This window comes from Capra hircus, chromosome 1 (assembly GCF_001704415.2).
Source record: "Capra hircus breed San Clemente chromosome 1, ASM170441v1, whole genome shotgun sequence".
Taxonomy (NCBI): domain Eukaryota; kingdom Metazoa; phylum Chordata; class Mammalia; order Artiodactyla; family Bovidae; genus Capra; species Capra hircus.
The window spans coordinates 45,814,533-45,841,167 of record NC_030808.1 but is presented as its reverse complement, the minus strand read 5'-3'; the positions used below and the strand labels follow the sequence as shown (position 1 = coordinate 45,841,167).

Sequence of the window (26,635 nt, the reverse complement as noted above, 5' to 3'; positions counted from 1 at the left end):
AGTTGCCCTGAACCCTTTTCCCCTGCATTGGCAAGCAGATTCTTAATCAGTGAACCACCAGAAAAGTTCCATGGAATAATTTAATTTTGAAATGTCAATTCTTACAATATGCCAGAAACTAAATGCTTTGTAACAAAAATATAAAGACCATAACTATGAAAATTTCTCATTGGATATACAACATTAAAAATGTATCCCCAGGATTTCCCTGGTGGTCCAGTGGTTAAGACTCCATGCTGCCAATGCTGGGGACCTGGGTTTGATCTCTGGTTGGGGAACTAGATCTCACATGCTGCAACTAAGAGTTCACACGCCACAGCTAAAGATGCCGAATGCCACAACAAAGATCGAAAATGCTGCATGCTGCTACTAAGACGTGGCAGAGCCGAACAAATAAACAGAAATAAATATTAAAAATAATAAATTACCCAACGCCATCTAGATTGCAATCCCTAATGAGATTCCAATGGTGTTATTTTACAAAAATAGGGGAAAAAAATCCAGAAGTCACATGGACTGACAAAAGAACCCCAAAAGCCAAAACTGAGAAAAAGGACCAAAGTAGGAGGCATCGTGCTTCCTGATTACAAAGCAATAGTAGTCAAAACAGCATGTCACTGGCATCAAAAGACATACAGAACAATGGAAAAGAATTGAGAGGCCAGAAATAAACCTATGTACATACAGTCAACTAATATTTGATGAGAACCAAGAATACTCAATATGGAAATGTCAGTCTCTTCTATCAATGATGTTGGGAAACTGGATATCCACATGCCAAAGAATGAAATCAAAGCCCTCTCTTACACCACTCACAAAAATTAACTCGAAATGAGACTCAAACATTAAAACATGATACCATAAAACACTTTGAAACTTGCTAACAGATCTTATTTATTTATGACTATGCTAGGCTTCCCATGTGGCTCACCTGGTGAAAAAAAAAAAAAAACCCGCCTGCTATGTGGGAGACCTGGGTTCAATCCCTGGGTTGGGAAGATCCCCTGGAGAAGGGAAAGGCTACCCACTCTAGAATTCTGGCCTGGAGAATTCCGTGGATTGTGTAGTCCACGGGGCCGCAAAGAGTCTGAGCGACTTCCACTTTCATGGCTGTGCTAGGACTTCATTGCTGCGTGCGGGCTTTCTCTCGTTTCAGCAAGCAGGGGCTACCCTCCAGTTGGCCTTCCCACTGTGGTGGCTTATTTTGTTGCAGAGTGTAGGCTCCAGGGTGCGTGGGCTCAGTAGTCGTGGCACACCGGTTTAGTTGCCCTGCAGCATGTGCAGTCTTCCTGGACCAAGGATCACACCCAGGTCCCCTGCATTGGCAGGCAGATTCTTAAGCGATGCACCACCAGGAAAGTCCAAGAAAACAGATCTCAAAAGTTCTCAACACAGATACACACACACACAATTATAACTGTGAAGTTATGGACATGTTAACTAACCTTATTGTGAAAATGTTGTACACCTTAAACTCACACAAGGTTCTGTCAACTACTTCTCAATAAAGCTGGAGGAAAACTTTTAAGGTTGGAAGAACTCAAAAACAAATCATAGCAAATACATACAATGGAATACAACTCAGCAATCAGAAGGAATGAACTATCAGGCGAATCTCTAAATAATTATGCTGAGTAAAAGAAACTAAAGCAGAAGGATGAGTTATGAAGGATATGAGGAACTTCTCAGGGGTGATGAGTATGTTCATTTTCTTGACTGTTGTGATGGTTTTATGGGCATGTGTCAAAATGCATCAAATTGTTTCTTTAAATATATGCAGTTCATTTTATATCAATTATATTTCAATAAAGAACTTTTTTAATGTTAAAGAATATATATCATCTTTTACTATTTCTTGGTCAAATCAATTCTTAATTAACCAACTATATTATTGTGCTTAAGATGCCATAAGAAAATTCCACTGATTGAATGACTTAAACAAAATTCCATTGGTTGAATGACTTAAATTGGTTTTCTCATACTTCTGGAGACTAGAAGTCCAAGATCAGGATGCCAGCAGGTTTGGTGTTTGATGAGACCTCTCTTTCTGGCTTGCAGATGGCTGCCGTTTTGCTGTGTCTTCAAATGGCCTTTCTTCTGGACATGCCCAAAAGAAAAAATTCTCGAGTCTTCCTCTTCTTACAACCACACAACTAATCATTATAACAAACAAACCACTCAAACACATATACAAATTTTTATTTAGAATTAGAGACTCAAATACAAATTAAGGACAATATAAATTAAACCTTCATTAATCCACAACCACTTTAAATCATTTACTATTTCTATAATAAAAGAGAAACCTAAAAATAGTGAAAAGTCAAATTATTTTTAAACTTGTATTGTTAGCAGTAAAATGATTACAAAACACTCAAAGAAACTTAATCAGAAAATGAACAAAGCCTCTACAGAGTGATCCCTGTGATCCGCTAAAATCAATTAAGAAAGTAAACAATAGTATGATTTCTACTCATTCACAAATAAAAAGCACCTCATTTTTAAAACACAACTAAGTATCTGTTTCTTTCAGGGCAATGAGGACTACTCTGTTTACTTGACTTTTAAATTTAATATGGCACAATAGGTTTGATCAATGAAAACAATATCACTAAAAATGCTTAGAATGTCCCTTACAGACCATTTTCGTTTTATTTCATAAATAAGGAAGTCATATATTTAAAAGTTAAAATATTACAATAAATAATGTGGCAAAATAAATAATCAAGTCTTTCACTTTTCACTCGCAAGTGGGAAACTGACCAGACTCATTTTATATTTTCCTTTTTTATTATGTCTTAACTCTCCAGAAAAAAAAATTTTTATAGTTTATATTATTGTTAGAAATCCAAGTCTAAGAATTGGTGCCAAAAAAACTACCTAACTAACTAAAGGGAGACAGTATATCTTAAGTCCATGTTGTTTCTGAAAATACTTATTAAAAGTGGAGCTGGACCTATCTTAAGTAGATTAACAGGAAAATAAAATATTATGTTGTTTATATATTTAAAATAATCCAAAACAAAGGACAAATTCACTCTCAAGAATGGCACCCACATATTCAAGAATAAAGTATTCCCCATATATACTAACAACTGTGTGGCTAAATATTTTCCTAAAAACATGCATATTATAAGGCCTTTTATAATTGAATTTATAAAACCAAACTATATTATTTATGTATCAACTGTCATGATTGAAGCTTTCTGCATATCAGGAGAGTTAAACTTTAACATCTGTTGTTCTGAGAAACTGAAGATGAAATATAATCAAACTAGCTTTTCACTAGAAAATTTTATATATCTCAGCAATCTGTTATACTTCTCATCATCAGTGAAATAGACTCCAAGATGTAATTATTCTTTCCAAATGTTAGTTTCTACTGCATTACTCTTTTAAAACGATTTTAATCAAATCACATTTCTTGGAGAAAATTCACTCAGGTTCTGAGTGAAAAAAATCAGTTGTTTTCTACAAGTAACTGCCTTGAGTGGTAGAGCTCTAGCTCTCTTAGAAGTAATTTTTCGCTTTCAAAGAAAATGAAAAATATGTACAGACTTTCTACAGACTTACTAAAAATAAAAAAATAATAGAATGTGTAAAATAAAATTCTGGAATACAGTAACTTTTCAGTTTCCAGAGTTTCTTTTCCTATAAACTAGCTATAACCTCAGAAAAGTCATCTAAGTTCTCTGTGCTTTAGTTTTATCTTTAAAATAAAGAGATTAGCATAGACAATCTCTAAGGTCCTTAAAATTCTCACATGGTATAATTCTGTGCTTCTGAAGAAATATTTAATTGATATACTCAATTGGCCATAAATCAAGAGAGTTGAATTAAAATAGCACAGCCAAACTAAATGTCTATTAGAAAAACACAAATACTGTGGTAAAGCTCAACTTCCCGAACCATACGAGGCCCATTCCCTCTTCAGCCAGACCAATGAAGAGCCCAGAGTTAAAACCAAATATCTTGGTTAAATAATTTTAAATTACACTGTAAACCTATTAAAATATATTATCTATGCCACAGTTTTCCTGCAGTCTAATATACATTATTTTCATCCTATTTACATTCAAGGTAATCTGTACAGTCAAGTTTGGGGGCTACTTAATATTCTTGCACTTCAAAACACTAGTAAAGTTAAATAGAATGAAGAGTAGGATATTAGTCATTATCATATTCTGCCAATCTCAAATTAAAAGTACGCTGAATACCATTTATGGGCTAGAAAGACAAGGCAGAGGTAAAAAAAGGAAATGTTGCTTGTAAATGCTAATATTCAAATGAACTCAGTTGTGTTTTGCCATTTCTCAAAAAAAAAAAAAAAGAAGAAGAAGAAGAAGAGGGAGGAGACCTCAGCAGAAACCCACTAGGTAATACTGAACCGCAACATTTCAGGAGCTTTTATAAGAAATTAACAAGCAATTAATGCACCATGAAGCAGCACTTTGGTACTAGTGCAGTGCAAGTTGGTTTTCCTTTGTCTAACTACAGGCAGCAAATGAGGCACTTAACTATAAAATAGAAAAATAGGGTAGATTTAAGAAGAAATTCAAAATCATTCAGGAAAGATAATCAGCATTATTCAAAAAGTTAAAAATTCTATTTTTATTTAACACACATCAATGTTTCACATGCTTCACTAGGGAAAATCTTTTGAATGTAAGACTGCTGTTTGTTTGTAAGAGACAGAAAATCTTTCCTTTGCAAGAGATTCTGGATTTCTTCTCAACCTCAGGATTTCTTCTCAACCTGAGTGCTACATATTTAAAAACTGAGAAAAGAACATCTTACCCACAGTGAGGAAATGTTTCTAACTCTCAACATAAAATGTGATCCCTGACTTTATTCTTGGAAGGATCAGCTTTTATTTTATGTAACTTCAAAGAAGGGGACCTAGTGACTGTAACTGAATAATGAATACATATTTAGCACCTAAATTTAAAGAACACTTAATTATTGCCATAGTTTTAAATCATTGTACACACAGACTGGGGGGAAGTCAGATATGTGTGTTCAATGATATTAGAACATTCTCAAAGATTAGAATCTCAAGCTTCCAAAAATTATCCTTGATTTGCAAATGCATTTATTAACATTCAAACACAATATTATCATTTCTTCCTGGAGTTACAGATATATACTCTTTTTAATGAATAAAGAAATAAATGAGGTTTATTTTTTCTTTACCACCATTAAGTTGTCTTCCAAATGTGGCACTTTTTCAGATTTAGATGGAAAATAGTCCTTATTAAAAATGTCATTCCTATTCTACCACTGGTATTATTTTAAATGTTCTTCTCTATGAGGTCAAGAATGAAGTAAATGACCATGGGCCTCTGCTGAAATATATAAGCAAATATAAAGCAGAAACAAAGAAAGCGTACATTAATTTCTGGCAATATATTGGCACATAAATTCTTATCTGTGCATGTGCTTAGTCACTCACTCGTGTCTGACTCTGTGACCCCATGGACTGTGGCCTGCCAGGTTCCTCTGTCCATGGGAATTCTCCAGGCAAGAACACTGGAGTGGGTTGCCATGCCCTCCTCCAGGGGATCATCCCGACCCAGGGATCGAACCCAGGTCTCCCACATTGCAGGTGGATTCTTTACCAACTGAGCCACCAGGGAATGCTTATCTATGGGGTGAAAAATCACTAAATGAAAAGATAATAAATGTTTGCCGGGATATTATCCCAAGTGAATGGAGCCTATACCTAACAGAAATATTCTTGTGTTGCCCTTTAAACAAGCTTCACTTTAATTCTGGACAGACAACTTTGCTTCATGTGTTAAAATTGATACATAACGTTCAAGTTTTCCATGAAACAACTTAATTATTCCCACTGAAAAATCCTATCATCTTACCTTTTTTCCTGTTTGCTTACAAGAAGTCTTTCATGGATTAATAGAGAGGAAAAAGCTTAAAAACACATGTTCTTACTCCAAAGAGGCTGGCAAATTTCAATAGTTCACAATCCTATATGTCATTTATATTTACTGTAGCAAATTACATTCCTTACTACATAATTAACTTTCTCACATACAGAAGAATTAAAAATTCTCTTATTTGTATCTTTAAGGTAAAATTTCTATCTCCTTTAAGGTATTCTAGTTTATTTCTGAAAGGAAATGAATACATCAAAACATAGGAACACTGTTAATGCAATTTAGTTGTTAATAAAGTGCATGTGGCTTTCAATATAAATATTGTTTGATACATTATAGCTAAATAAAAAGCTAACAAAACAAAAAGGAAGATTTACCTCAGTACCTAGGTTGCAGGGGAAAAAAAATAGTAACAAAATCGGGAGAAATATTCTTCCCCCCCAAAAAAGCCATGAAAATATTCTTAAATTAAATAGACTTCTGCTTTTCAAGCAACCAGACATGCTACACAATAATACCAACATGCAATACCTGAAATGTAGAATCACATTCTGACTGCTGCCCTTGTACTTCTGCATTTAATTCACAATTCTCTGGTGTCTGGCTGACTTCATATGGCAAAGCGGGAGATACGCCTTGAGCGACATCTACAGACGCACTATCAGATAAGACATCTAACTTTTCAGGGGAACGAGGCAGGTGAAGCTTACTATCTCCCGTTCCTTCATCAAAGTGTCTCCTCTCATCAGCATCATCTAGCTGCTGAACTGAAGTTAGATACTGTTCAAGCAGACTGTTATCCTGCTCATTGTTTGAGCCTTCCTTACTCCATTCACCATGTTCTTCACTAACATCCCCTACGTCTGACTCTTTGCCATACTTGACAGTGTCAATGGAATTCCCCATCATGGAACTTTCACTGCCTTCTGTGGAACTTTTTTCAAAATCCAAAGAATCCTGTAAACAGTGAACTTGTTCGGTTAAGGAGGAATGAAAACCAGAGTCTGGAAATTCTGGTAAGGATTTCTCTTGAGGAGCTTCATCAGGAGCAATGAACCAATCAGAATTTTGATCAGAAGATGGCTCCTGACTTTGGGTGAATAAAGGAGGTTTAGATGGCACCAGAGTACTTGATATAGGGGGAACATCAATATGGCAGGAACTTAGATGCTGGTCCACAGTCTGTTGCCAAGCTTGTAGAGACCTTACCTGCAAACCAAAGGATACAGTTTCACTACAAAACATAAATCATGCCTAGTTTACAACTGTCCTTTGAGGTTTCTTCCCCCCCTACACTCAGGAAGTTGGTAAATGGCAGATGGCAAAACTGGAGTTAGAAATGTCCTGACTCCCCTGATCCTTTCCACAGCACCCCCAGCTTAGACCTGGTTGGCAAAAGTGGTTCACGTCGTTGGAAAGCAGGAAAGCAGGGACGGGCCAAAGCAATTCACTTGCTCCTACTAGAAAGATAATCAGAAGCACAATAACGCACATACAGCTCACTAAGGGTCAATGAGGTTCTCAATACACTGAAGTCTATTTAACAAGACACAATAGAACCTATTAATATGAGTAGATTCTCTAAAATGGGAGTCTCATGCTAGATACCCATTTCAGGTAAGAGTTTTTAAAAACTAATAATGCAGGATTTCCCCTGGTGGTACAGTGGATAAGAATCCCCCAGCCCATGCAGGCGACACAGGTTCAATCCTTGGTCTGGGAAGATTCTACACACTGCAGAGGCCATGTGCCACAACTACTGAAATTGGTGTGCCTAGAGCCTGTGCTCTGCAACAAGAGAAGCCATCTCAACAGAAGCCTGAGCACCACAATGAAGAGTAGCCCCCGTTTCCTGTAACCTCAGAAAGCCCTCTTGCAGCAATGAAGACCCAGCACAGCCAAAAATTAATTATTTTAAAAAGAGAGGGAAAAAACCTAACAATGAAGTATACGCAACTCTAAAATACCTAAAAATTCCTGGAGTTCTTAATAATACGATCTTTACTTCTTTTTCTTTCTTTTGGCCTCGCTACACAGCTTGTGGGATCTTAGTTCTCTGACTAGGGATCAAACACACACGCCCTGCAGTGGAAGTGTGCAGTTCTAACCACTGGACTGCCAGGGGATTCCCGGACCTTTACATTTTTAAAGTATACTTAGAACCTCAGAATTTTACTGTAACATATGCAACAAGAAAGCAATATAGAGATTTTTTTAGTTTCCCTTAGACCATCTTTCAAGGTAATCCTTGATAGTAGTTTGATATGTATCATTCCAGACCTATTACTATGTATTTTCAAAAATAACAGTATAGATAAAATCCTATTATAACAAATTCTTTTCTAAAAATACTTCCAAGGAATAATCACTGAGAACTATTTGTGGGGATACAGTAGTAGTAAAACCAATGTCTGAACTGTCCCCATAGCGTGCTATTTCAGGATTCAAACTCGCTACCTGGAAGTCATGTGGACTTTTTAGGACATGCATATTGTAGCCATCACACACTGTTTCAATCATCTTTCATTCAAATAGTCTTAAAAGATAAGACAGCTACCTGAAACTTAAATTGGGCCTTTTATATCTATTGGACAGTTGTCTAATATCCTTCAATTTAGCACTTTCCGTCAGTGTTATAGTTCTTTATCTTTCTGGTCAAAATTATGAAAATATTTTTGTTCAGATTAAATAAAATGTAACAAAATGCACTGTCCTAGTTCAGAGTTAGTGGCCGTGAACACAAACCACATCCTTAACCTTGAGAAAGGGTGCTACCTCACCAGTAACTATTCTATGATTACCTCAGTAAATCTAGAGTTTTTCTTCATTTACACAGTAGGTAAGTCAGCAGGAAGGGGCTTACCTGGTTCCAAAGGAATCTGACAGCCTCTTCTTGAACAAATTTTTGAATCCGTTCTTCATCTCTTTCTTTTCTTAATCTACAATAGTTCAAAGTCCATTACTGACACAAGAAAGGGTGCTTTGAATTGTACTTCTTATTATGACAAATAAACATATACATTGTAAAGAGATTAATAAAATATAAGTGCTTTCTACTTTTAGAATATCTAAGTGAAACTTTAGTTTTAAACTATGACTCAACATAGAAGCCAAATTAGATGTGACTGAAATTCAGATTATACTGATTCTACAAAGTATTGCTAGTACTGAAAAATAAAATATGAAATGGCTTTTTTTTTTTTAATCTGGCCTCAATTTTGCAGCCAAACACACAGAAGGAGCAAGAGCAGCAGAAAGGATCAGAATCACAGCTTCAAAGAGAAGAAGAGAATGGTCTCCTCTTTGAAGAGACCAGCAGGATTAATCCCATCAAATTTCACATCCCTGTTTGCTCCAGGTCCTGACATACTCCTTGCTATCATCAACAGACTTCCCTGTGCATAACTTCCCCTCATTCATTAAAGTTTCACTGTGGGCTCACTGTCCCTCTTCCATACTTAAAACTTATCACAGACCTACGGTTCCCTTAGCTGTCCAGTATCTCTTAAACTGTCACCCCGTTTTGTTCTGAAACTCTGACCTACTTTCTCCAGCCCCTCAAGCCTTCTTACTGCACAATGTAGGACTTCTGAATTATAATCAGCAAACCCCCATATATACACTCAGATTCTTCTCTGAACTCTTCCTTGACCAAATCAGACGCACTTCCAAGGGCCCTGTAGCCCGCTCAAGTAGCAGCTATTTTTTTCACTTATACATCAGGGTCAGAACACTGCTTCCACTGCTGTTTACAAATGATTCTTAACCTTCCTCCTGCAAGAACTCCAGCCATCCTGCTAAATTTCCCCAAACTCTTTTTCAAGTACTGAGCTCTCACTATCGGCCCCCATTCACTGAAGCCTCAGCACTAGTATTCTTCTCTGCCCTGTGGCCCTGGTCATTTCTGGAGCCCTTGACATTCACATGGATGCTCTATCTAACAATCATCTTCAGTCCCACTCTGGCAGTAGTGGTGGTGTAATTGCTAAGTCATGTCAGTCTCCACTCTAGACTCGAGTATTTTGACTACACCATTAAAAAAAAACGATTTCAAGCACCAACACAAACCTCTCAGTTCACTTGTTCTTGCCACAATCTGCAACAACCTGGATACCCAATCCTCATCTATGACCACTATTCAAATGTCTTTCTCCTGTCTTTCCTTTTACCTCATTTAAATTCCAAGATCTATCACTATAATCATCTCCCTTCAAAAAGTCTTCAGCTCCCTTGATCTTCCCTCTCTCCCCTACCATATTCACCTGGGAAAAAAAGCCACTCCTGGCTGAACTGGGTCCAAAATCAGAATAGAACAGCTGAGAGCTGCTGATAAAAATCACAGTTTCACTTATTGTTTCACACGTTTAAGTTTTTCCTCATACTATCCAGCAATTCTCCATTCCCTTTGTAAGTTCACTTTTAAGATAAACACTCCATACTTCACACCTCTCTGCTTCAGCCTCTCATCTCACATCCTCACCCACTCCTTTCCAAGTGCTGACCACATCTTGTATATTACTGAAAAAAGAGAAGCACCCATCAGACAGGACTTCCGCATCCCCCACCATCAATACCTACCACCTTACCCGCCCTTGCTCCTACCTCACTCCCTCCGCTTGTGCACCGAACCTCTTCTCTCACCTTCTCAAGAACTTCCGCCTTGCACTTCTATCATTGCTCTGCACCATCAGTTTTTCCTTCCTTATTGAATCATTTCCACCAACACATAAACCTCCTCTGTATCTCCCATCTTCTTAATTCCAGATTCTCCTCTGGCAACCACCTGCTCCCTTCTCTTCCTCACAGCAACACTCATCCAAAGCTGGTTGTGCTCACTCTTCACCTCTCTTTCACTAGTCAGTCCTTTCCAAACTGACTTCATCCCACTACCCCCTGAAGCTACTCTTAGGAAGCTCACTGGGCAGGAAAGGGTTAACTTAGCAGGACTGAAATGTTCAAACTCCAACATCCTAAAGACAGGACTGGCCTTGACCAGCTTCTGAGAGATAACCTCTAAACCTTTGGAATATCCTGCCTGATTAGAGCACCTTTGTACCTCTGAGACCTTGGTTTATGCTAACAATGTGCTTTATGGTGAATACCAGTTTGGTTCACCTGAGACCCTGGGCTACAATGTTATTGGTTTGACCTTGGGTGGGGGCTGAGGTCTGAGTAGTTAAGGTCAGTCATATGGACTGACCTAGGTGACTGTCCGCCGATAAAAACCCCAGATGCCAAGGCTTGAGGAAGCTCCGTGGTTGGCAATACTTCATGTGTTTTCACTCATTGTTGCTTCAAGAATTGAGCCCCACCTATAAAGCTGCACTGGAAGAAGACAACTAGAAGCTGGAACTTGGTCTCTCCAGAAGTTTGCCCTGTGTGTCTTCTTCCTTTGCTGACTGTAATCTATATCCTTTCACTCTAATAAACCATAATAAACATGATCATAAAGAATAGCTTTTTTGAGTCAAGAGTCCTTTTTACAAATCAAACCTGGGGATAGTTTTGGGGACCTTCAACACACAGTCACTGCCAGTTGCTGAATCTGGTATACAGTTCTCGGTCCTGTTACAGCACCTCTCTTCTCTCTTGAAACATGGCCCTGCTGGAGCTGGGACACACTCTCTCCCAGTTCTCCTCCCTCCCTGGCTGTCCTTCTCAGTCTCTTTTACTCTTCCTCCTCTCCCACTTGCTAATCTCAGTAAATACTGCCAGGTGCAGTACTGATACTCAGAATAAATCTATGAAATCCTAATTTCCCTGGCTGACAGTCATGAAAACATGTAAGCCAGAGAATGAACACATAACTTCCACCATAGCCACCAAATTTTAACCCCTTCTAAGTCCCTACTATTTTCCTTAATTCTTATGTCATCTACTGGGTTCTATGTAGACTTCCTCATCGTCTCACTTTTACACTCATTCAGTTTTTCTACATTTTCTGTATCTTCTGTGTTTAGGTACATAGACGTCCATAAGGCATGCACTTCATCCAACATTTACTGCTCTGCTGCATCTATATTCCAATCTCAGCACTAGATACGGAGGCACATATTGCAGTCCTTGCTCTCAAGCTGCTTTCAGTACAGTGTCAGAGACAAACCTAGAGTGGCAACATGGTATGGAAAGTGTCCCAGACACAAGAGTTTGATTCAGTGTTCTGAATCAAAGCTAAGAATCTGACACCCCCAAACCAACAAAACAGCATCTTCACAGTAAAAGCCTTAAAACAGACTTCTCACCCACCTCCTTATTTCACCAGTTAGGCAGACAATGTGTTCTTGCATCCTGCGAAGACGGATTTCATAGCGCACATCTCTAGCTTGTGGGTTATAGTTCCTGGCATAAAAGCCCCGCCAACAGGCCTGAAGCTTGGTGGCTGCTTCATTCAGTTTCTGGAGGGCAACTTTATCTTGTCCCAAAGGAACAGATTTCTGAGTTAACAGCCTGCAGGGAAGCTTCTCTGAAGCTATTTGAGACCTGGCTTCTTCACTGTCTGGCTGCGTATGGAAGACACTGTGTCCAACTGACTCAGGAAAAGACGTAAGACTGTGGGTGTGATCCTTCAAGCCAGCACTGGTGGCTGGTGGCTCAGGACAAGCTAACAGTCCATCTTTCTCATTTACCTCTGTACCAACTGCACTTTTTGTCATCTGAACAGAATTCTCATTTGCAGCCCCCAAAGCCTTTTCCTCTTCCTTGTTTGATAAGCTCTGGTTTTCTGGCCCTTTCACAGATTCATCTGCAGCAGCATCATCTTCTAGGCTCAAGTTAATGCCTTGCAGCCTCAGCTCCACTGTAGGTGATACTGGAGAGAGTCCTGATGCAACTGGCATAAAAGTAGACTCTGAAGAGAGGAGACTGCAATTTAACTTGTCCTCATCGGTCTGGATGTCTTCCAGGTGCAGGTCATTTCGAGAATATCTTGCAGTGTGTACAGAAGTTGGAAAGTTATTCTTAACAGCATGTGATTGGTCATCATGACTGCTTATCCCAACCCAAGAATTGACTTGGATGACGGGTTCTAAAAGAATCAACAGAATGTCACTGGAAACATTAAATATTTAAGGAGGGATTTTTTTTCAGTTGTATCCCTTTAATGAAATTTAATCCCTCAAATACAGTAAAAGGCAATGAAATCATTTCAGTAATTTCCTCCAAAATGCCTTAAAATATCACACCAAATATTTTTAAGAAACTAAATTCTTGCAATAATCATAAAAATAATCAAAGTACTAGGTCAAGTCAAAAGGTGGCAGTCCTCTGAATGTTTTCAAAAATTAAGACATTTAATAGTTATAGATGTCTGCGTATATTGTTGTTGTTTAGCCACTAAGTCGTGTTTGACTCTTTTGCGACATGACCCCATGGATTGTACAGCATGCCAAGCTCCTCTGTCCATGAAATTTTCCAGGCAAGAATACTGGAGTGGGTTGCCACTTCCTTCTTTAGGGGATCTTCCTGACCCAGGGGTTGAACCCACATCTCCTACATTGGCAGGTGGATTCTTTATCACTGAGACAAAAGGGAAGCTGCCATTTGTGTAATATACATATGTAATAAAATAAAAGATCCAAATGTTCACTTGAGCTAACAAGTAAAACATTCTGAAAATATGTACTGTTTCCTGTTTTATGATACCAAATAGATCAAACAAAAAAGGACCGGAGATCAGTTAACTTCTTACCGCTTTCTGGGACTACCTGGCCATCTTGAATGGGGCTGGAATGCTCTGGCACAAATGATGCCCTTGATTCAACAGGAGACGACTCTTCATTGTGGCTCTGGTTCATTAACTGCCTCTGGTGAAATCTAAAATCAGAATACCTCATGTGATTTCACACAAATCAAAAAAGAAAGCTTCTCTGCTTCCTTCAACAACTCAACAGGTAACAATGTCAAGAAGGGAGAAGTTTACAAGTTTTCAAAGTACATACCTTTAATGACCTCAAAATTACAAAGTCTCATGGATAGAAAATGTTAAGAAATTTATTTTTAAATCACAGTCAGACACCATCATAAATATACACACACAAACCTTCAAAGACAGGATCTCTGATGAAAGATGTGACTACTAAAAATGCTTCTAGCTATACAACGTTAGTATTTTTTTTTTTTACATTTTTTTCTAAAAGCTTTATTTATTATTTAGTTTTGCCTGCGTTGGGTCTTTGTTGCTGTGCATGGGCTTTCTCTAGCTGTGGTGAGCGGGAGCTACTCTTTGTTCTGGTGCACAGGCTTCTCACTGCAAGTGGCCTCTCTGTTGCAAAGCTTGGGCTCTTGAGCTCGGGCTCAGTAGCTGTGGTGCACAGGCTTAGCTGCTCCACAGCATGTGCCATCTTCCAGGACCAGGAATCAAACCCATGACTCCTGCATTGCCAGGCGGATACTTAACCACTGGACCACCAGGGAAGTCTCTATAACGTTAGTATTTTAAAGCCCATGTAAAACACCCACATTAAAAGAACAAATGAAGTTATTTTAAATCCCAGGCTGTCAGGCTGCTAGGCTCTCCCCACTCAGGAAATGACTAGCAAGCAATGCAGCTACTGGGGAGGAAACCAGATTGCACTGCATGGTTTGGCTCCTCTGAAAGCCCGCTGTGGTGACCAGGGCCCCAGGGGTCCAGAAACGTGGCTGCAGCACTCTCTCCAATCCTGCTAACTCTGCAGGAAAGTCTCATCAGCCGCTACAGATAAATGCGCTCACCTCTGCTTGCTCAGAATCTTCTCTAGCTTGGCATCCTCTGCAGTTTGAAGGCCCAGCGTAGAAGTGAGAGGACAGACTGTAGCCAGATACTGGACAAGCTGGATGTGCTGGCCAGGCCGATACGCTCTCCCCTTGCCTTGACTATATAGCCATTCAGCTTTTAAACTGGAATTGGGGGACAGAAAGAAGGGCTGGCACTGGGGTAGACAAGATACATTTTCAAGCAATAATGATCTTCCTTAACATGCCTTTCCAGCATCACTAGATGTTTTTCATGAATAACATTTCAGTTAAAAAGAAAAATTATCCTCTGCTTTACTCTCCTTACTCTTGTTATGGTTTAAACATTTTTTCTTGCTTAGGGGCACTTCCAATGATTTGTACTAAATGGTTCCAAATATTTTAAAATTATCTTCAAAGAAGCAGTAAGTATTCCCTCCATTCACTGTCAAACTGAAGTACCTAAATACATAAACTGTGTTTAAATTCAGTAGTTCATAATGATAGTTTTTTTAAAGCCAACTGGTCACAGTTGAAGGATGCTAGTGAGCTACCATCTCATCATCTTTAAAAACTGATAAAGGGGGAGAATTAAATATTATTAATTTCATTTTTCCTATACAAACTATACCAATGAGTAACCAAATAGTTACTTCACAGAAGTATTCCAGCTTATTTAAAAATGAATTATAGAATTAAAATTTCACCATTTTGCAACTCTCAATGAATGGATTTAGGCACTGACTGTTAACAGCTTCTCATAACATAAGAGACAACCAGACACCATGTGCCTCTCAACAGGACCCAAAAAGCTGTTCTTGACCCCACAAAAATCTGATCAAACCTCCACCTCCAACTACCCATTTACAGAAAACACAAAAGAGGAGAGTATGTCAAAGCACATGGGGATGCAGCAATTGGCAAAATAAGCACAGTAGGAAACTCTGTAGGACAAAGAATCTGATTTCTTCAATAACCAAAAAGAGAAAAGAAAGCAAAGCAGAGAGACAGGGGGCCCACAGAGAGATCTGAAAGCATCATCTTGGACCTCTAGCCAAGTTGACCTTTCAAATGACTCCAGCCCTGACTGTGATCACAGCACAAGATCCCAAGTGAAAACAACCAAATCAGCACAGCCAACCCATGCAGCATGCAATAAACAATAAACTTTTAAGATACTGAAAAAGAGAGCAAGAAAGATATATTTTAAATACATCAAGTAATTACACTGTATGGCCTTATTTGGAACCAGTTTCCAAAATTCTATTTAAAAACTGCATTTACGAGGACTAAACATAAACACTTAATATTTGGTGTTATTAAGGAATTATTGTTAAATTTTTTGAGATGTGATAACAGTATTGTATTTATTTCTTTACAGACTGACATTTCTCAAACGTCCCACATAGCTCCCAAATTGGAGTGATTACGAAATAGGCTGGAGTGATTATGTTTGGAGTGATTATGAACAAGGCTGCTATGAACATGCTTACGCATTTTTTCCAGCATACATAAGTTCCTATTTCTCTAGGCTATATAGCAGAGTCAAATTGTTAAGTCATAGGGTATTTATATGTTTAAATTCAGTAAATACTGTCAGTTTTTCAAAGTGGCGCACGATTTATACTCCTAGAACAGTTAATGAGAGTGCCAATTGCTCTACATAGCCATCAAAATTAAACATATTGCTCATACTTCTAATTTTAACTACTATGGTGGGAGCTCCATAGCAACAAGGAAAAAAAATAATCTTTCTAAATTATCAAAAAGTCACTATAGTGGGGAGGGGAGTTATGATGAGTGCGACAAAGAAGACCTCTGCAGTGCTGGTTACATTTAGTCTTCTTTTCAATGGTAATTATATAGATATTCTAAAGTATTACATTTAAACTATTTCTAAATTATATGCTATCACAACAAACTGGAAAATTCTTAAAGAGATGGTAATACCAGACCACCTGACATGCCTCCTGAGAAATCTGTATGCAGGTTAAGAAGTAACAGTTAGAACTGGACATGGAACAATGGACTGGTTCCAAATAGGGAAAGGAATATGTCAAGGCTGTATATTGTCACCCTGCTTATTTAACTTATATGCAGAGTACATCATGAGAAACGCTGGGCTGGATGAAGCACAAGCTGGAATCAAGATTTCCAGGAGAGGTATCAATAACTTCAGATAGGCAGATGACACCACCCTTAAGGCAGAAAGTGAAGAAGTAAAGAGCTTCTTGATGAAAGTGAAAGAGGAGAGTGAAAAAGTTGTCTTAAAACTCAACATTCAGAAAACTAAGATCAGGGCACCTGGTCCCATCACTTCATGGGAAATAGATAGGGAAGCAATGGAAACAGTGACAGACTTTATTTGGGGGGGCTCCAAAATCACTGCAGATGGTGACTGCAGCCATGAAATTAAAACACACTTACTTCTTGGAAGGAAAGTTATGACCAACCTAGATAGCATATTCAAAAGCAGAGACAGAGACATTACTTTGCCAACAAAGGTCCATCTAGTCAAGGCTATGGTTTTTCCAGTGGTCATGTATGGATGTGAGAGTTGGACTATGAAGAAAGCTGAGTGCCAAAGAATTGATGCTTTTGAACTGTGGTGTTGGAGAAGACTCTTGAGAGTCCCTTGGACTGCAAGGAGATCCAAACAGTCCATCCTAAAGGAGATCAGTCCTGGGTGTTCATTGGAAGGACTGATGCTGAAGCTGAAACTCCAATACCTTGGCCACCTCATGAGAAGAGTTGACTCATTGGAAAAGACTCTGATGCCGGGAGGGATTGGGGGCAGGAGGAGAAGGGGACGACAGAGGATGAGATGGCAGGATGGCATCACTGACTTGATGGACATGAGTTTGGGTAAACTCCGGGAGTTGGTGATGGACAGGGAGCCCTGGCGTGCTGCGATTCATGGGGTCGCAAAGAGTAGGACACAACTGAGTGACTGAACTGAACTGAATGACTAATTTCTATATTCATATTTCAAGCAATATTCAGCTTCTTAATTTGTAGTAAGCTAGAAATGAGCTTGTCAGTTAATTCCCATGATAAATGTGACATTGGAGGGGTCACGTTCACCTTTCCTTCTGAGAAATCACATATCCATCCAGGACTCGGAGGCTTAGGCACCAACTGACGATGTATGGCCGATAATCAAACCCTGGGATGGAAGGTGTTGCCATCACACATGGATTATTCATGATTGACAACTGTTCCAGTTCAGTTAAGGATGCCAGAAAAGAGACCTGGAACAAAGGACATCTTTGTTGAATGAAATGGACTACTCAGTGGCAAGCACAGGGCTTCTGCTGATTACACATCTCTGGCAGTTTGAGAATGCAACAATTTCCCTCTTGTTTTGAAAAGTGACAAGTAATACTCTTATATTATCCACTGACTCCAAAAATTCCAACAATATGGCCATCTGTTCTTGCTGCACAAAGTCCTTTAGAAAGCATTGCTTCCTAGCAAAGAGAACCCTAGTTTGAAAACATAATAGAAGCCAGAAAAAGGTACAGAGTATGCCTTATTAACCCCTTTAATGTAGATGTCCCTCCACCAACAATCACTTCCCAGTGGAGTGAAGAGTGTAGCATTACAAATGAAATTAAGCCTTAATACCCTACTGACATTAAATAAAAGTGGAAAGAAAAATAATGGTCTTCTGGAGCCACATGTTTCACCCTGATAGCAGTTTCTTCCAAGATGCTCATCTAAAGCAAGCTCACCACCTTTTCCTGCATCTCTCCTGAGTTTCCAGCTCCCAGGATCCCATAAGACACCCTCAAATTTTACCTCATTTAAGTCCCGGATTTCATTTTCCGCCAAAGAAAGTATAGCAAGACATCTGGGTAGATAAGCAGGTGCCATTCTAAGAGAGGTGATGATATTTCCATGTAAAAGCAGGGTCTTGAAAGAAAAAATGCAATGAATTACAAATGGAAATAGACAAACTGGTCTATTTTGATAAAACCAAAATAATGTATACAAAAGGAAAGTGATCTATTTTATTATAACTTCTCATCACACATAAATCAAAGACTGTTAATGCTAGAAGGGTCTTAGGTGGCCATTTGATCCAACTCTCTTTTCACATCCATATTCTAAGCTCAAGAAAGTTTAAAGAGTTGCCAAAGAACATATGCTTAGTTTAGCAAGAGGCATGTTGCAAGTTATTTAAACTTGACCAACTTTCAACATACTTGTTCATTTCCTTTTAAAACATCAAAATAGAGGGTGAAAAAAGTGAAAGAAAACATTAATTGAAACAAAAACCTACAGGGAATTCCCTGAGGGTATGGGTTCCAACCCTGGTTAGGGAAATAAGATATCCTGCTACTGCTGCTAAGTCGCTTCAGTCGTGTCTGACTCTGTGCGACCCCATAGACGGCAGCCCACCAGGCTCCCCCGTCCCTGGGATTCTCCAGGCAAGAACACTGGAGTGGGTTGCCATTTCCTTCTCCAATGCATGAAAGTGAAAAGTGAAAGTGAAGTCGCTCAGTTGTGTCTGACTCTTAGCGACCCCATGGACTGCAGCCCACCAGGCTCCTCCATCCATGGGATTCTCCAGGCAAGAGTACTGGAGTGGGGTGCCATCCTGCGTGCAGCCAAAACAACAACAACAATAAAGAGAAACAATCAGGTAGAAAGCAAATTTTCCAGGAAAGAGATATAACCCACAAACTATGATTTTCAACTATATTCTCCTGGTAACTTAAAACTTGAGGAAGGCAGAATGTACTTGATAAACCTGACTCAAATTCAAATTAAGACACCAACAATGAAAAATAAACTGAAGACTCTCAATACCAGGATTCTGATAAAGTAATCATGCCTCCATTCCAGAAAAAAAAAAACTTTCAATCATCTTTAGTTCATTTGAATTCTCTCAGTATCTGACTACATCAAATTGTTTAGAGTAATTGTTATGATTTCTGCTAAAAAAAATGGTAAAAGTTGAACTAATAATACTATTTCTGGGGCTTAATGAATTCATCTCACGCTAATGATATCCAACGGAGTTAAAATATGGAAAAAGCCTACTCACGTTTTATGAAGCTGTTGATTCCAACTGTTACATATTTATTTTATTGCATTTCCCTCCATAAAAAGTGCTATAGGCAACAGACTTTCTAAAGTGAGGTGAATTTTGATAATTTAATAATATCTACCACTTAACAGAAATAGCAGTCTTCAGTGTCAAACAGGAATGATTACTCTTAATCCCACCAACATGTTACGCACTATTGATGCTATACAACTAAAGCTACTAATGTTGACGGACTAGGCATGAAGGGAATTTCATCATCTTTGTTGAACAGTAAATAAGCATTAATTTTAACTACAATGACCAGTTTTAGTTAAAGCAAATCAGTAATAGAAATTAACAACAAAACGTTTCACACTTAATTTCTGGTACACTAAGGAAATCCAACCAGTCCATTCTAAAGGAGATCAGTCCTGGGATTTCTTTGGAAGGAATGATGCTAAAGCTGAAACTCTAGTACTTTGGCTATCTCATGCGAAGAGTTGACTCATTGGAAAAGACTCTGATGCTGGGAGGGATTGGGGGCAGGAGGAGAAGGGGACGACAGAGGATGAGATGGCTGGACAGCATCACCGACTCGATGGACGTGAGTTTGAGTGACCTCTGGGAGTTGGTGATGGACAGGGAGGCCTGGCGTGCTGCGATTCATGGGGTCGTAAAGAGTAGGACATGACTGAGCGACTGAACTGAACTGAATAGAATTTTTATCACAATGAACACAATTTATTCTTGCAGATCTATATACAGATCAATTAGGTCACTTTCTCTTGGTATTTTAGTATAAAATTTCAGAAATGACATAGAAAACACACTTACCTTCAGTGATACCAATTTAGATAGATCACCTATCTGGGGTATGTTATTGTCTGATAAATCAAGATGTTGTAGAGAGGTGCAGGTGTTAATTTGTTCCATGGCCTATTACAAGAAAAGGAAATGTATTTCATGCACACAAAATCCAAAAATGAAAGTCTTCCTTGTAGCTTCCTACTTCCTTGTAGCTGACCCTCTTCCCTCTTCCTTACTGTCAGAAGCAGAGGAGCAGTGCTTAGCAAGAGAAAGACAAGGCAGTGGCAACAGAATTTGGCATATTGTTATATAGCAAGTTTCTACCTTCATTATCCCTCTAGAGCAGAGGATCATATCATGCCAGAAACTTACAGCTTGAAGGAACAGTGATGACACATGACAGTTGATATAGCATAGAGTTTACACTTTAACATTGGAGCTAAACTGCTTGGATTCAAATCCTAGCTCAGCAACTTCTTGACTGTGTGAGCTTAGACAAGTTACTTAACTTCTCTGTACTTCAGTTTCTTCATCTATATAATACACATGAAGATTGTACCTACTTTATAGGCTGTCATGAGACTGAATGACTTAAAACAGTTAAGGTAGTTAGAAGAGCAAACCTTACATGCTTGATAAGTCAGTTTTCTTCATTTAAGACCATTCCCTTATCTTCAATATCAAAAAATAAGACACAGAAAACAAAAAATACAAACAATAAAAAAAAAAAGACACAAAAATACTGATTAACTTACCCAAAACGATAGTTACTAAGTGGTGGAAGCAGGACCAGAATTGAGAGCTCCTGACTTTTAAAACATTCTATTCTTCACTGTACCATTAAACATGCACATAGAGCTTAATTCTGCATGAATTTTCAAAATGAGATTTTTTTTTTTAGTTTATGGTAACCAAAATTATCTCTGGGGAATGGGAGTGGATACTTTCATTTTTTATTCTACTTAATTCTCTACTGCTTAAATTCCTTGTTCATAGCAAATACTTTTGTGAAGTTAAAAAAAAAAAAAACTACTAAAAAAAAAAAAGAAAGAAAGAATTCACCTTGAGATTATTTCCCGCCAAATTCAGCCATTCCAAATGAACCAGTTCCTTTAGGCCTTCCACATAGCCAATGCTATTATGAGGCAAATTTAACACCCTGAGTTGGGTCAGTTTGGCTACACCCATCATCCGTACCAGCCTATTATTAGCCACTGACAACTGAGGAAAGAAAACATATCATTATTCTTACTTTCACATTAGGGTGGCGAAAAAGATTTGTTTATATGGTCAAACATTCCCAAATATATAAACTCAGTTTGTACTTTTCACATATATTGTCTAAATATTCTGCAGTGTGACTATTTATTATTGCTGTCACTCCTAAGCAATAGAAAATAGAGATAAAGTTGAAGAATCCCACACCTCCTCCAAATACTAAAAGAAAATATCTTCAACACAGCAACTACTTGAGAATGTAAACTCCACAATAATGGAGTCCTTACATTGTCTCCATCAAAATCTAGAACAATGTCAGACACATAAGAAGGGTCCAATAAATGTTGAATGAATGAATGAATCAACTTTTTACCTCCACCATGAGGTAACACAAAATGTTATGTTATTTAGCCAACATAAAATGTTTTCTTTTTTAACAAATGCTCTTTGTATAGTCTACATTAGAGGTGACAAAAAAGTGTTAATCTTCTGGAGAAATTTTAAAATTATCATTTAATAGTCATCATGAAAAAAATAATTTTTAAAATTTTTACTAAATTATTTTATTTTTAAATTTATTTTAGCTATTAATTCTTTATAATTTAAGGCAATACTTACTACTTTCTAGGTTTACAGAGTTACATTTGTTACCTTACTGCTTTATTTTGTATAATAATAAACTGGTCTTATATAACTATTTCCCCCACACAGCAATACCTACCTGTACTAACCGTTTGCATTTCTCAAGATTTTCCAATTTAATAATCTGATTTTTATCCAGAATCAAAGTATGAATATCAGCTTCACAGGGTAAGTTTGGGCTTAATTTCTGTAGCCCTTGCCCTGACCAATTGACCACTGATCCTTGAAAAGAGAAGGGAAATTGTTAGAAAACACAAATACAAAGCTAAGCATAGGGATAAAATTATACTTATAAAATCTTATACATTTAGAGTTAGAAAACACTAGAGCAAAATAAATATCAAGATTTTAAAACTAAAGCAATCAACTTTTAAGTGACTACAGAATGAAATTATTCACTTTCCTTTAGAAGTATCAGATTATACCTAGATTTGCAATATTCATGTATGGATGTGAGAGTTGGACCATAAAGAAGGCTGAGCGCCAAAGAATTGATGCTTTTGATCTGTGGTGTTGGAGAAGACTCTTGAGAGTATCTTGGACTGCAAAGAGATCAAACCGGTCAATCCTAAAGGAAATCAGTCCTGAATATTCATTGGAAGGACTGATGCTGAAGCTGAAACTCCAATACTTTGGCCACCTGATGGGAAGAACTGACTCTTGGAAAAGACCCTGATGCTGGGAAAGTCTGAAGGCAGAAGGGGAGGACAGAGAAGGAGATGGTTGGATGTTATCATCGACTCAATGGACATGAGTTTGAGCAACCTCTGGGAGATGGTGAAGGACAGGGAGGCCTGGCATGCTGCAGTCCATGGGGTCACAAAGAGAGGGACATGACTAAGTGACTGAAGAACAACAACTCAAGTTTCTATGATATTAAATACTCTGGAATTCTTCACACTTAAATGTGAACTATTATTCCATATTTTATGCCTAAGTAATGACTGTATTTTTTTAGATGTAACTAATCTTTTGATAGAGATCAACCTGCTTACAACCTAACTACCAGTATACCATAAAGTGCCCAAACTATTTTGAAAATCAAAGTATAGTTATGTTGACTTAGCTACAAGATGAGAATAATCTACCTACTTCATTACATTGATATGGAGATGAAAATCAAAACCCTATGAACAGCACTCAATCCCATTCCTGGCACATAGCATTCATAATAATCATAATAATATGATTTGGTATACTTAACAGACGTTCAAATTCTGGCTCCACTAAACACGGTGGTTTATTGGGCAAGTTATTGATCTCTTTGGGGCTCACTTGAAATGGCAACCCACTCCAGTATTCTTGCCTGGAGAATCCCATGGACGGAGGAGCCTGGTCGGCTATAGTCCACCGGGTCGCAAAGAGTCGGACACGACTGAGCGATTTCACTTTCACTTTTCTACTCTCTAAGATAGGAATGATAATAATACCTGCCTTATAATGTTACAGAGAAAATGAGAATTTTTTTTTAAAGACACTCAGAACATAATCTGGCTCATATAAAAAGTGCTCTATAAATGTTAACTGCTATACTATCATATTCATTGCCGCGGTGGACTGGGGAGGTGGAGTTTAAGAGTAGCAGCTATCTGAGGGAGGAGGGGCTAGAGAAACTGCCAATTTCAAATTTCTACCCAGATTAAGATTACTGCGGGAAATAATTATGCAAGATAGCTCTCCTGAAAGATATCAACGTTTTTCCATTGTCTAATGGCTTCTAGCATTTGGGAAGACAGGTGGTAATTGGATTTGAGAGTTTGATGAAAGCTATGTACCGACCCAGGAAAATGCAGAGCCTCTGCACACAATTCAAAGGGATCGAAACACCTCTTCGACCCTCTCTCTCACACATAATGAGCCAGATCTAAGCGGTGGAAAGGAGCATCGACCCTCCGCCCTGCCTGTGACCCAGAGCTTCCGAGCTGTAACCAAAACAAAGGAGCTCCACTCACACAGTACCCACGGAAGCACCCACACCCCGCGCTTGGGCAGCGACCAAACTAGGTCCAAGAATACCGTCTGCATAACAAGGGGTGGTGAACTGTGGGCTCTGAATAATCCTCAGATTTTATCTTGGCCATTGGGACACTTCCAAGAAAGGGTCCAACGTCAATCTAGGGAACTGTGTTAGACAGAGAGTTTCTTGAACGTTCTAGGAACTGAGAGAAAGGGGGAGATTCTACAGTTTTCACCTGGGTACCCAGAACTCAACGTAAACATCCAAAAACGGTCACCGCTGCCAGAAACCCGCAGACCAGGCATCCTCAGGAGCGCGGGACCCGCGGCGCCCGGTAGCGCTAAGGTCTCTGGGGGTTTGTAGTCCCTTGCTTGGACCTCGCCGCGACGCTGCAGAACGAGGCAGCGCCTAAGGGACTACAATTCCCAGAGGGCAGCGCGCCTCCGCGAAGCCCACAACTCTGCATCAAAAGAACTGGTCCAGAACTGCACCCATTAAACCTAGTCTTCTTCTCTCCACCTGGCAACTGTTTAATTCAGTTCTATGGAGTAAACCTCGGCACCCAAGGGTGGGGATCACCTTACCTTCTCCAGGAGGCAAAGCCGCGGCGGCACGCGCCGCCGCCATACTTCCCGCTTGCTGTTAATACCAGGCAACCGTCCTCCCGGCTGCTCGGTGGAGCTAGTGGTCGGGAGGAGCGAGCTTGAAACTACAGCTCCCAGGATGCACGGCACCCAAACGGCCCAATTGGCTGCCTGCAACTAATAATGCGAAACCGGGTTAGAATCTGAGCCGCAGTGAGTTTGTGAAACCTGGTCAACTCCCTAATTTGGCAGAGAAGCAAACTATTATTAAATGATCATTTCACTGTTTTTTCCAGATGTTTTCGAAATTTGACACTTTTGTCATCGAAATGATTATAAGGTCTCTACTCAGTGCAGACCGAATTTGAGGACTTATTGCTAGAAGTCTAGCAATGGCGGGGGCGGGGAGGGAGGAGGGTAGGGGAGGTGCTGCCCCCTTTATTGACATTTCTGAATGAGCTCCAAGTGTTCAACTCTGCTACAGGCGATTTTGTTTAGATAGTCAAAATCGATACATCTTATTTGAAAGTTTAGTTAAAGCAAGTTGGGATGGAAGCTTTTATACAGAATCAAATATTTAAGTAGTTGTTCTTGACTAGTTAACAGAACTTTAGACCTAGATGTATTTAATAAGTATTGAGTGAGTGAGTGTGAAGTCACTCAGTCGTGTCCGACTCTTTGTGACCCCATGAACTGTAGCCCACCAGGCTCCTCTGTCCATGGAATTTTTTAGGCAAGAGTACTGGAGTGGGTTGCCATTTCCTTCTCCAGGGGATCTTCCTGACCCAGGGATTGAACCTGGGTCTCCGGCATTGTAGGCAGATGCTTTACCATCTGAGCCACCATGGAAGCCTGTTTTAATAAGTATAAAACCCAGAATTTTTCCAAGCAGTATACAAAAGTTTACAGTACAATCTCCAAACTGAAAAATTACACTGCCTTACTGTAGGGGAGTAGGCTTACACTTTTGATATTACTATTAACATGCTAACTAGTGTGGTTGTAACTATGAACTCAGCTTTCAGGGAATGGAGAAAGAAATAGAAACTATAATCTTCAGAGAACACTTGAAGGAGGAAGTGAAATGGAGCTAAGGCTTAAAAGGTGGGTGGACTCTAAACAGTTCAGAAGTAGAAGATGAGAAGACAGCACAGACTACAGGTGGGAGGCAGGTGGTAATGAAACTAATCTGATAGCACCGGACAATGCGGAGCTTCCAGTTTCCACTACCCACGCCTTCACTCCCTCTTGCAATCTTTATTCTGAATTTCCATCTTTCTGAGACAGCCATGTCCAACATCTCTGATAATTTCTGTTTGAAAAAAATCCCTGTAACTCATGCTTCTAGGTTTCCAAGCAATTGATTCTGTGAGCATTCCCTCCTTCCTGGATCCTCCTTCCGTCTCTCTCTGACTACAGCTACTTTAACTTAAAATAAATAAATAAACAAACCCTGTTTCCCACTGTGTTAGTCTGAAGACAAGTTCCCTAGATCTCAAGAGGGAATTAAGACTAGGAATTTTTTCCCTTCTAACCAAGAACCCCCTTATGTAGAAAGCACAGTCTTACTATACAGGTATAAGAAAAATGTAAGCCTGAATTCTTTCTCCTACTAACCTTTGTTCCCTGGAACAGTTGGTGAAGTCTGAGGCAAGTTTCTAGCTCATGGAACAAGAAAGGTTTTACAGTTCTCTCCAACTTTGCAGGGTAATGACTTGGGAGGGGGTTCCTCGAAGCCCAGAAGGTACTTGAGGAGCGCAGGTTTCTGCTAGTTTGCAGCAATAGCTGA

The 26,635-nt window shown here is 39.0% G+C and overlaps 1 protein-coding gene across 1 annotated transcript; it reads right to left on the bottom strand.

Moving 5' to 3' along the window:
* CEP97 (centrosomal protein 97) lies at nt 1,335-24,973 on the bottom strand. The gene is made up of 11 exons (XM_018061452.1): nt 24,847-24,973; nt 22,385-22,527; nt 21,508-21,666; nt 20,473-20,574; nt 18,405-18,518; nt 17,688-17,854; nt 14,604-14,768; nt 13,582-13,706; nt 12,141-12,918; nt 8,758-8,833; nt 1,335-7,103 (listed from the first exon to the last, which is right to left on the bottom strand). The coding sequence occupies exons 1-11, from the start codon at nt 24,887-24,889 to the stop codon at nt 6,399-6,401; spliced, it is 2,577 nt and encodes an 858-aa protein (XP_017916941.1). The 5' UTR covers nt 24,890-24,973; the 3' UTR covers nt 1,335-6,398.